Here is a 12,145-nt window from a genome sequence, read left to right on the forward strand (position 1 = left end):
CAACGTGGTGCTTCCCAGCGTCGGGTTTGGAGCCGCTGGCAGCGGCGCAGAAGAAGGGCTCGCTGCAGACGCGGGCGGGAGGCAATTAGGCACAATACCCTCTGATGCCGCAGCTCTGCTCCCGACAGTTACAGGGGCTGAATGTTGGTCAGAGGGAGAACAAAAACGTCATTATCACAGGCCCTTTCTTAACCGTGTTCACCTGCAGATGGAGGTTACAGATAGGCACCAGGCAAATTGTCCTAAATATTTGGGTTTTTCTGTACCGCTGTTACCAGCTGGATAGGATTTGTTTACTACTTTGCTGCTTCCTTTGGTTTGTTTGTTTTTTTTTTTTCCTGCCTTACTCTGCAGACTTGCCATTCACCATTTTCAAAACCAAACAAAACACAGCTGACGCAACTCCACTGGCCAGAGCAGGATTTTTTCCTGCCATTTCCCTTTTTTGCTATAATTTAAAACTAAAGAATAACTGTCAGAAACAATTGTCAGTAAAACCCCAGTCTTCTGTCCTCACTTCAGTTGAGTGAATGCCCACTTTCCCCATCGCAGTTACTATCCAAACAGCAGTTAACGTTTGCATACAGACACGTAGAGTATTTATACACGTATTTTTGTCTCCACAGGTTTTTATTCATAACCCTCACGCCCGAGGGCAGAGGACAAGCACAAATCGAATGGTGCCAAGTACCCAAGATTCCGACGTTTCTCTTCTCAACATTAATCAAGGCATCACTTGCTTGGCCTCGGGAGTGCTGGACCCTCAGCTTGGATACGATTGTCTTCTGGTTGGAACACAGACTAGTTTACTGGCTTATGATGTATATAATAACTCGGATTTGTTTTACAGAGAGGCAAGTTAATTTCACTGCTTTTTTTGGCATCTTTGTTGTTTTCTTTCCCTTCTAAAGGTCACAGCTCTTACATTACTTTGTCAGTTACACTTCCATTCTTTGCATTAGTTATATTACTGTATTCAGAACGTTTTGCATGTAGAGTATCTGGAATATGCCAAAAGAGAGGTTGAAGTATCGGCGTGATGTACCTGTGCGCGAGAGCAAACTTTCACAATATGTCATGCATCACCTAGCCAGACAAAATTTAATCAATTTAATGGGTATTCAGGGCTCAGCTAAATGGACTTTGACTGGTAGAACTTCTTCACCCTAATCTACCCAAGCCACAGGTAGTGGGCAGTGGTAGTAATCATGGCTTTTATCGAGGGGGCGGAGACTACTATCGAAAACGTGAAAAGGCATTGGATTTATGCAACACGTGACTTCGCAGTATGTAGTAAGAGGTTAACTGTCAACATGTGTGCATAACTAGGCAAAACAACTTACTTCTTGACCTTATAACCTTCATTCTAATTAACCTATTGGCCTGACTTCATGTATCAGTTTTAGCCCATTTGAGAAGTGGTTATTGTCAGTTTTGTCCTGCCTTATGATAAAGGTGCTGTAACTGGATCCATAAAGGGGAAGGGGTCTGCACATGTAGATTTTGTTGTGAGACTCCAGCACCATTAGGGAGGAGACAAACATGATAATGTTGGAAGCTCTCTTTGATTTATATACTCTCATGTCTCACCCTGCTGTGTCTTTCACCTTTAATGTTTCTCTGTAGGTTGCAGATGGAGCCAATGCAATAGTTCTTGGAAAACTGGGAAATATTACTTCTCCCCTTGCTATTATTGGTGGAAACTGTGCCCTGCAGGGCTTTGATTATGAGGGAAATGACCGTTTTTGGACGGTAAGGTGACATGTAATGCTTTTGATATTATTACACTATTTTTTCAGTGACCTTAATTCCTCTTGGCTTTTTTATGTGCTATATATTAATACGTTTGCCGGTCTCTTTTAATGTATCTTAGACCTTAAACTGTACTTGGGTCATGTATTCAGTTCCCTTGGATGTTGTTCGCATGTTGACTGTGTTGATTCTTGTGTTGCAGTTGAATCATAGGAACGGTTTGGTTTCTGACAGCTGTCATCAATATTGAGGACTGTCTCTCTCATTTTAGGTTACTGGAGACAATGTTCGCTCGTTAGCACTCTGTGACTTCGATGGTGATGGCAAAACCGAGGTTGGTTTGTACCATTTATGTGTGAATTCAGCTGTTTTCATGGTCTCGCAGTGAAATTGTAATAATACCCCATGGGTTATCAAATATGACTGACATATTACCAGTTAAAGTGATCCCTGTGTGGAAGTTGTGCCTTTTGGGGGCTCTGGTATGGCAGAGACGTACACAAATACTCTGTTTGTGTACAAGGAGCAGCACTGGTCTCTGGGACTTCTCATAGCCTGTAAAACTGGGCATATCTGGGGTCTTTACATCATTACTGCATCATGTTGGTGGACAGATTGCCAGCTCTGATAGAAAACTTACCTTGTTAGGGTTTTTTTTAACCACGCCAGGAGAAATACAATGAAATGCTTGTGTTCGTTAGTTGTGAGGCCTCTGTTTCAGTGGTATTTTTTGCATGTGGTTATAGATACTTTTTACATTTCAAAGAAACGACTTGCAAACATCTTACCTGTAAAAGTGAGCTCATGAAAAGCTTTGCTGTGAAGAGCTTGTGCGGTGGACAAAATAATGGAACCTTTCTTCTTAGGTATAACTAACACTTGATCAACGGGAGACTGCTGAAGTCTTGTCTTGGCAGAGGGTACCTTTTGTTCTACTGGCAACTCTTCATACAGCTGTTAAAACCTTTTAATTGCTGGACTTGGAGTATTTGTTTAACCTCTGGGTCCTGGAGTATGTCCTTTTAATTTCTTTACCTTGAATAACTATTTTTAAGGTGGACTTTTTTTTTTTTTTTTTTCCAGCTTCTGGTTGGCTCTGAAGATTTTGACATCCGGGTGTTTAAAGAAGATGAGATTGTGGCAGAAATGTCAGAGACAGAGGTAAATAACTCCTAGCTAATGTTTGTTATAACTGCTGATGGAGCAGAAAGTACTGTGTACTGTAAAGCTGCTCTGGTTACTCTGGTTCATGTTTATGGTGTAGTTACTTAACTATTTGGCACACCATCTGTTCTGCTAGAACTGCAGAAGTTGGAGTTTAATGATGTCTTTCATTATGCATGGGGTTTGGGTGGTTTTGTGCTTTGTTTATTTACAAACCTTTCACCAAGTTGAGGAAAGCAGCCATTGCTTGGCTGGTAGTCAGGGCCCTGTCCAAGGGTGGCTGAGGTCACTGGGTTGTGACTGAAGCTGTGAGTGCCTTCTGAGCAAAACAGTGCCTTCTACAGCTTTCCTCAAATGCGTTGCCATGGTCATGATGAAGTAACTTGCCCCAGTGTGTATCCACAGGATGTGTGGCAGGGTAGAAATGGGTTGCCCAGGCGAAACGGGGCAGGATGTCTTGCAGTAGAGTTACGTGCCGGCTCTGTTAACAGAGCCCCACCTTTGCAGTGCCTGAAGTAAAATATGAGGCAGATAGTTATCCCTCTGAAAACCTTAAGGTTGTGGGAGTTTCTTTTTAGCTTAAGAACTGAGAGATCCACACTGTTAAATTTAGATTACGTGGAAGGGAGAAAAATACCCTTATCATTGCATTTAGCAGTTTTCTCAGCCTTCGCATGACCCTTCTGGGCCCAGGGTAGAGTAAGGACACACTCCAGGCCTTTGTCCTTGAAGATCCGAGGTCTCCCTGCTGCCCAAGTTGGGACTGAAAGGCTTAGTTAGCTATTAAACCACTTAAATGAAGAGCTATAAAAGACAAATCCGGGCAGTGTTCTGGGAAAGTAAGCCGTTGCTGTAGTTAGAATTAGATCTGGGCCTATAAAATGTTCTGCTGTCTGTACAGTAGCCAGTCCAGAGTCAGGTAGTGATTTCTAGTTAAAAGGAAACTAAAGGTCCTCCACTCTTGTATGATTTCTGTCCCGATCCAGGGTAGAATTGTTTTAAATTCACACCTGCAGAGTCTTTAGAGGCCTGTTACAATCCTACTGTTCTAATTTAAAAGGACACAGCTGCACCTAAACCTTCTCTTAAGAAGGTGAATTCAGGGAACAATGTGCGTGTTTTGGAAGACTGGAATAGTTTGTGGGTTTTGTGTGTTCTGGTTTTATTTTGGTGAAATTGAAACGTTAGGCTGTTGTGGTTCTTGAGTTTACAAATGAACCATCAGATATTAAAGGGAGTTCTGCTACCTTTGTGGGTTTGACTGTTGCTGGGCTCTTCTGTCCCTGCTGGTTGCTTGCAATTTAGAGGGTGTTGTTACTTGGGAATGGCTTTGGAGAAGACCTGCAGCGAAAGGGAAAAGGGTTTGGAAACCATGTGTTATGGTAAAAAAATAAATAATGAAGGAGCAGTCAGCTTAAGAAGTTTGTGAAGGATTTAAAATCGTCTCCTGTGCGATGTGGTACAGAAATCCAGACAGGCTATTGTGTTTGTTCTTCCTCACATTAAAATCTCTAGATTCAGTGTGTGAAAAACCTGCATTTCCAAGCGCTGAGAGCCTTAGCTCAATGAAGAATTTAAGGTAATAGGTCTTAAAAAGGAGGGAGAAGCAGGCTGAGTTATGACTCTTGGGTCTTTCCCTGGAGCAGTTACTTACTCAGGTGGTAGCTAGCCTGGTGTTCTAATTGTGTTCCAGGAAAAGTCCAACTGTGGGACCTGTTAATTTTTATCTCGCTAATCTTGGGCAAAGGTTTTCTAGCAGAAATATCTCTAGGGTTTTCCCAACCCACGTAATGCTGAACTCCTTAGCAGCCTCAGCTCCTGAAGCTTTAAGGAATGTTCTGTGTTTGGAGTAGGCTTTGGGTGATAACTGCACTGCTGGCCACAGGAGTCCTGTGAGCAGTTGTGTTGCTGCTTGTGGTAGGAAATACTTGGTCAAAGTACGCAGTTTGAGGGCAGTTCTGCAATTCTTGCTGAAATGTGTCAGCGCGGGTGTGAGGAAATCCTACAAGGCCTTTGGTGATTTCAAACTGATTTTTAAAAATAGTTACTTCAGTAGTTAATCCTTCCTACAGTAGACTTATCTACCATTTAAGTAGCGTACAGTTCATATGATGGAGAGGTTGTATAGTCTGTTCTCTGTTAGCTGAAGATGCAGAAGTTTTCCTGTATCCTCCCTCCCCCTCCTTTGCCCCCACAGACTGTTACTGCACTTAGCCCCATGTATGGCAGTCGGTTTGGCTACGCTCTCTCTAACGGGACGGTCGGAGTTTACGACAAGACAGCTCGCTACTGGAGGATTAAGGTTAGTCCTCTCTTGGAGTATCATCACCGAAAGCTTGAAGGCAGCTGGGAGTTTTGGGACCTCATTTCGGGTCGTTCTGATGTTTGTCTCAAGACTCTTTAGATGAATTTGAAATTTTCTGCTGGGCATAGCACTTAATGTGATTTTGTTCTTACAAAGCCTGGTTTTATAGCTAGGTGCGAAATTAATACCCTGTCAGTGCCTTCAGTGCTTTTGGGACTGATGGCGATGGCTTAAACAGCCATCACAACTGTGACACAACTGTGCAACTAGGGGTGCTTCAGCTGCGCAGGGCTGTGTAAGCAACAGAGAAACTTGAGTTAGAAAATGCCCCTGGCTATAATGTTGAATCAATAAACTCTTTTCCTGAGGCTGAATTATCATAGACTTACAGACTGGTTTGGGTTGGAAGGGGCCTTAAAGCCCATCCAGTTCCAACCCCCCTGCCGTGGGCAGGGACACCTTCCACTAGATCAGGTTTCCCCCAGCCCCATCCGCCCTGGCCTTGGACATTCATCTAGCATTGTCTGGGTTTGAAGTGAATTTTTCACATCAAGAGCATTTGCTGCTGCAAATTGGCCAGATCCTTTCCTGATGCTGATTTTAATACACTTAATGTGACACCGATTAGAACAATGTGTGTAATAGTAACAAGAGAAAGGATTCCCTAGGCAGTGGCAGGAAGAGGCTAATGGCTTTGCTCAGTGGTCTCATTTTATGACAGAGTTGAAGCCCTGATTTTTTTTCTCCCCCATAGAGAATTTGGCTTTTTACACTTTGTTTTTGTTCTAATTCTAATCATCTGCTTGAATGAAAGTGTATTTAGAGGAAAGATCAGGTGCTTTGAGAGCAGTGGACTAGAACTATAATGGAAGGCCTAAGGTTTCAGAGGTGTGTGTGACCTTACAGATAGCGATGCTCAAACTTCCTGTTCGGAGACATTTTTCTCTTCCTTTCTGTAATCTCTGTAGCCTCATACTCCTGCGTCTCATGTTTCAAGCTTATGCAATTAAGAAAACATACCCAGGCTTAATTTGTCCCTTTTTTCCCTGTCCTCAGTCTAAGAACCACGCAATGAGCATACATGCATTTGACCTCAACTCCGACGGCGTCTGCGAGTTGATCACAGGCTGGTCCAATGGGAAGGTGAGTTTCTACAAGGGGGGAAACGAGGAGCTGTAAATCTGGAAACTGTGTTTGAACGAGGCTGTTCAGTTGTCTGAAGGAGAACAGCCAAAAAACTGAAAAGACTGAAAACCGAGCATTGAAGAACGGTTGCAGCAAACCTCGTTTGGCTGGTGAATCCTGTGCTGAGCGCAAGATCAGAGGAAAGCTGCTTCCTCTGCTTAGCTCAGAGTCAATTGCAAAGGTGTGGTGAGTTGTTCCTATGGTAGCAGAGATCCTACACCACATCCTGGAGTTCTCGAGTGTCTCTTTTTAGCCGTGTCTTGAGCACATGCTAATAATCCTCCACCACGTTTCCTGAGCATTCTCAGGCCGTGGGTTATGTAACAGGAGAGCAGCGTCGGTCTTGACTACAGCAGGATTAATCAAGCATCATTTAATTTTATGTAAAGGTGTTCTGTACAGCACAGTCCTAGGCTCTTAAGCCTGTTGCTTGGTGTTCCCCTTTGCCAGAAATGACTGTTCTGGCTTACAGATCTCTCCTGGATGCAGCTTGCCAGGTTTTTTTTGTAAAGCTACGCTTCTTTCTTCACACCTCTCATTACTGTCATTAGCCTGGGGGAATTTAATTAACTTCGTATCACTCTGGCAGCGTAGAGCCAGCTATGTTGTAATTCATGTTGGATTAGGTATATGACATTGTTAAAGAGCGAACCTCTCCTTGCTTTGCTCTTTTATTTCTGCTCTTTCCCGCTGGTGGTTGGTCTGAAACAGTCCCTGGTGCCTGGAAAGAGAAATGCTGGGTCCCATGCTCTGGAAAAGACACACCGCCTGGAGCTGAGCCCCCCCTCTGTTCTTTACCAGTGAATGGTTGTGGTATTTGTGTAGAAAAGTAATTCATCAGCCACACACAGCAGCTGAGAGACTGTAAATACTGTGTTGAAGTTACTTCTGGTTTAGTCCCATCGTGGCTGCATTCGTGCATGCATATGCTTCCCGGTGCAGTCCCGTTCTTTCCTTCCCCTCATCTGTAACTTAAGGAAGAATCTCTGAAGAGCAGTTCCTTCTAGCCCAGCCTGTCTGGAGGTCATTTCTTGGCGGTGTTTTTTCACGTGTGGTGTTCTGACCAGCAGAGCTGCAAGTTCCCCTGCAGTTCCGTGCGCAGAGCTGGCTGTTGGTGAACAGCTCGGGGTACGGCAGGACATCTATTTTGCAGTTAGCTTTTCTGTTCATGCTGTGCCTTGGAACTGTCTTGTTCCAGGTTGATGCACGCAGTGACCGAACTGGGGAGGTCATCTTTAAGGACAACTTTGCTTCCTCAATTGCAGGAGTGGTGGAGGGGGATTACAGAATGGATGGGAGCACCCAGTTAATCTGCTGTTCAGTTGACGGTGAAGGTAAGAGCATTGCTCAGAATGTTAATTTAGTACACAGTAATAGCAGGCACATCACCTCACCTCAGATTAGCTAACGTTTCGGTTCCGTAGGCGTTTTTGTGTGCCAAATTTCCTTCGCTTTATGCAAAGTTAAGGGAATTTTGAGTTACGCTATCTGCAAACAGGGTTCTGATATTGCCTTCTCTGTGATAATCGGCGTGTTTCATTACGAGCCAAGAAGCCATCAAAATTCATTTGCCTAACGGAAGAAGTCCCATTCTAATAATGCAAAGATAACTCTATTCAGTGCAGACTGTGCTTCTTCAGGTGACATTATTGTAGGTGAACGTATAGAAAAACTTTTTCCTATATGTGATAATTCTTTGGGCACTTCATGCTCAGCAAAGGGGTTTAGAGAGCTAAGGGGGTGCGTGTTTTGTCTTTCTTCTGGAGATGAATAGTTTTTATATTAGAAATTTTTAGATGTTAACAGCTCTTTGGTTCCTGGAAAATGCTACACAGAGACTGGAGAGCTGGTGGATTTATCCCACCGTGTGTTCCAGAAGTCAGACCTGGTTACTGTGAGTGGAAGCAAATAGGATCACAGATTATTTAAATAAGGTCAGCATGAATTTACAGGAATGGCTGCAGGAAAGACACCGGTGTGATTATCCGACTGCTTGGCGTCAGTGGCCTGAGACGGGCAGGTCTGGCACAACCCATTTCCAACAAAAGCCTGTCCTTGTTAAATAGCACCGTGTTTTGTTGTCTGCCTTAATCACAGGCTGTGGGGGTGTGCTGTGCATAGGCTTCAGCACGTAAACCTTTCTCCCAGGCTTACAGGAGGGGCACGGTGTAGTGCTTTCTGACGGTACCTTGTCCTGGCAGAGCTGTGTAGGTTGATACCGCTGACCGTGCTTTTGTGATGGGCACGTCAGAAACAAACCTTGGCACAACAGGGATCCCTTTAGGCTGGAGCCTCTGGGCATCCTGAAATAGGAATGGCCCGGTGGGGTGGGGTTATATGGATGATGCATTCTCATAGTCCTTGTCGTTAGAGTTCTGTTTAGGGCTAGCATCCTTTCACCTGAGGGCTTCTGCTGTGTTTCAGTGCTTTTCCTGTCTTGCTCTCATTTTAAACGGAAATAATAAAGCAGGTCCTTTCGTCGGAGGACAGTGTGCATGCCAAGTGCTTTCCAGGTTCCCTGCAACGTTTTACTGGGGTTACATGGGCAATGTATTCTTTGCAGGTGTAAGGCTTTTGTCCCTGGCTTTCCTTGCCAGCTGCCACCAGAGCGCACAGCCCTAGAGCAAAACGGAACTCCGTAGCAAGCGTCTTTGTCTTCCCATCTGTTCAGCTCTTCTGTCTCCAGGCAGTTGGAGATATTTCCATACCTCTGTGCTCCACCAGGCTGCTGGGAAACAGGTCTTACCCCTTAAAGTGATATATCCCTTGATTTGGGGAAAATGTAATGTGGGTAAATCTTGTTTACTGCCTGACTGACTTACAGTCACCTCCAGACAGTAACAACTCCTCCGAGCAGCTCTAGAAATCCAGGTATGCATTTTATTAATTTTGCGTAATTGCAAGCTTGCCTAAGCAGCTGAAAGAGTGATTGCAGTGGGAATCCTCTCGCAAAACGACTGGGCCCTGCACTTGTCTGGTCAGGTGAAAGCAGCTTGAAGACAGGTTGGAAATTCACCTTTTCTATTTTTTCACATCTGCACTTCTCTTGTCCTCATTGCCAAAGTCAAAGCTTCTCTGGCTGTAAACCAACACGCAGGTTTTCAGCCGAAGACCAGAATCCGTGTCTGCTGCTGAGGTGGTAGGAAGTGGATCGGGTTACAGAACCTCCAGTTTTTGGGAGGCTGTGAAAGGCTTTTCTGAAATCTGCTATGTTTGTTTCTGTACAGTCCGAGGCTATCTGCCAGGAGGGGAGGAGATGAAAGGAAACCTAATGGATACAACTGCCGAGCAGGATCTGATCCGAGAACTTAGTCAAAAGAAACAAAATCTGCTGCTGGAATTAAGAAATTACGAGGAAAGTGCAAAGGTACTACTTAATGTGTAGGGCCCAAACACCTTTCTGTTGCTATAAAACCAGAGTAATCTGGGAAGCAGTCGTGGGGCAGTCCAGGCCAGTCAGAGCTGTAACCTGTTCGGATGCAGCGAGGTTGTCTGCTGAGGATTCCTGCATCTGGCTTGCTCCTTGTGCAAGTGCAGAACTTGCTTTTCATATTTTAATAAGTAACATTTTCAGAAGTTAAACCACAACACCTCTGACGTGCCGGAGCAGTTGTGTTTGGAGCTGGGTTCCGTTCAGTCCTGGGCTGTTTGGCTTGTGACTGCAAATTGTAATTTTCAACTCATGGGCCAATTTGGAGGTCAGAAGGGATTGTTGGAGAGGATCAGATGAATGGCAGCACTGCCAGGGATAGGAGGCGCGCTTATGGCTCGGTGGTGAGGGTGCAGATACAAAGAGCTTCGAAAAATAGTCTGAGGAAAGGGCAGACTTAGATTTGAGCAGAAAATGACCAGCACAGCAAAAGCATGGAACTATATAAGCTTGTGCTTAAAACCGAATATGTTGAATGCTTTTCTGAATAAAGGTTGGGGTACAGAGCTGAGCTCTGTTGACGATGAAACGCTTGAGCAGTTGTAGCACAGATGTCCACAGCTCCATGCCTATGCCAGCTGCTATTCACAGCAATGTGAAGGGTCTGGGAACTACCGTAACGCAACCTCCTCCTGCAAGAAAAAAGACCAGACTTAGTGTATGTTTTCTAGGTTGCTTGGATGAAACTCTTGAAATTCTGATACGGAAAGGGGTGTGTTTTGCAACAGGCTGAACTGAACACTCAGTTGAAGGAAGCGGCTGGGCAGAGAGGTGTGATTCCGGCGAACACCCAGCTCCAGACAGCCCTCTCAGTTAACTTGGGCTCTGACAGCCAGTCTGCTCACGTGGAGCTGTGCATTTCCACCACAAACGGTGAGTGGTAACCTGCAACCGTTGGCGTTCGGTTCATGTAAATACATGCAAACCTTTAGTTATATTTAGCTGATGATTTGCCTGTCTCCCCTTTATTGTCTGTAATTTCCCCTTTCTGGTTGGTTTCCTTTGATGGAGTTTTGAATTGAGCTGTCTTCCTTTGAATAGTCTCAGGGTAGAGGAGTTTGATGGAATTTGTTTCTTGTTAGGTGTTATTTTCCAAGGCAGTTGACATTTAACTTGGATGACCTGAGTCTCGGTGATCCCTGCAACACTAACCGTTAACCCACAGCCGTGCTGGTGTTGCGTGAAGGCGGCGGGACCTCGGCTGGCTTTGTGTGCAAAACTGGAACTGCCCCAGATTTGCCCAGCACCCGGCATGCTGAGGATGCAGTCAGGTCCGGGTGTGGTAGCGCTGGTCACTTGGGGTATTTTAACAATTCAGACCAAGGGTGTGAAGAGGTGACTGCCTACTTCTGAAAGCAGTGGTGGTGTGTTGCCGGAGGACAGCTGTTAATTTAGAAACTGCTTTTTCTTCCTGTTGCTAAGACACGATCATCCGTGCTGTGCTGATCTTCGCTGAAGGCATATTTGAAGGCGAGAGCCACGTGGTACACCCCAGTCTCCAGAACCTTTCCGGTTGTGTTCGTGTTCCCCTTACTCCACCCAAAGACGTCCCAGTGGATTTGCACATCAAAGCCTTTGTGGGTTACAGGAACAGGTGAGTTCTGTGATCTCTGCTGGTCTCCAGTGCTGTGACCAGGAAACAGCAGTTACGTGGCTTCATGCTTGTCCCATGGGAAGTGCACCGTTAATTCCCTGGTGCCCCACTTCTCTGTGTTACCGGAAGGAGAGCTGGCATGCTTTCTTAAAACCACTCTTGCCCCTGGGATGCTGAGCTCTTCTCCAGACAAAGTCTGAATGCTGTGGAGTCACTGCGACCTGCTGTGCTGCAGCTCCGCTGTTAGCAGAACAGTGAGCATTCCTTGCCCAGGAGATGCCTTGCTGTGCGTCTCTGGAGGGAGCTGGGAGAGGTTGGGGCTGTATCCAGGCTGCCTCTCCATGCCCTGAATGGGGAGGGGGGCTGCTCTGAACAAAGTACGTGTGTGGGCCTGGAGGATCTCTGGAGGGAGCTGGGAGAGGTCGGGGCTGTATCCAGGCTGCCTCTCCGTGCCCTGAATACTGGGGGGGGGCGCTGCTCTGCACAAAGTACGTGTGTGGGCCTGGAGGCACTGTGGTGTCTTCCAAGCTACAGGGTGACCCTGAACCCTTTCGTCTTCAGGACAAGTAGGAAGTAGCCTGTGTCTGGTTTCAAGACATCACTGTTCCACTTTCCCATAGAAATAAAATGTCTCTTCATACACTTGACACCAACTTTCTCCCTGCATGCATCTGCCAGAATCTGCCCCAGGAAGCAGCCTCCTTGCCCTCAGCAG

General features: G+C 45.5%; 1 protein-coding gene across 1 annotated transcript in view; it reads left to right on the forward strand.

The window, feature by feature from the left end:
* Positions 1 to 626: 626 nt before the first annotated feature.
* The window catches only part of BBS2 (Bardet-Biedl syndrome 2), a gene marked incomplete at its 5' end in the record, with an annotated part of 15,822 nt that continues 4,303 nt past the window's right edge, over positions 627 to 12,145 (forward strand). Inside the window, 10 exons of the mRNA XM_010161216.1 lie at positions 627 to 854; positions 1,627 to 1,752; positions 2,024 to 2,086; positions 2,836 to 2,913; positions 5,114 to 5,218; positions 6,278 to 6,364; positions 7,605 to 7,740; positions 9,634 to 9,773; positions 10,565 to 10,709; positions 11,259 to 11,430. Coding sequence (XP_010159518.1) covers positions 627 to 854; positions 1,627 to 1,752; positions 2,024 to 2,086; positions 2,836 to 2,913; positions 5,114 to 5,218; positions 6,278 to 6,364; positions 7,605 to 7,740; positions 9,634 to 9,773; positions 10,565 to 10,709; positions 11,259 to 11,430 — 1,280 coding nt within the window. The remainder of the gene's footprint in view (positions 855 to 1,626; positions 1,753 to 2,023; positions 2,087 to 2,835; positions 2,914 to 5,113; positions 5,219 to 6,277; positions 6,365 to 7,604; positions 7,741 to 9,633; positions 9,774 to 10,564; positions 10,710 to 11,258; positions 11,431 to 12,145) is intronic.

This window comes from Eurypyga helias, unplaced genomic scaffold (genome assembly GCF_000690775.1).
Source record: "Eurypyga helias isolate BGI_N326 unplaced genomic scaffold, ASM69077v1 scaffold22141, whole genome shotgun sequence".
NCBI lineage: Eukaryota > Metazoa > Chordata > Aves > Eurypygiformes > Eurypygidae > Eurypyga > Eurypyga helias.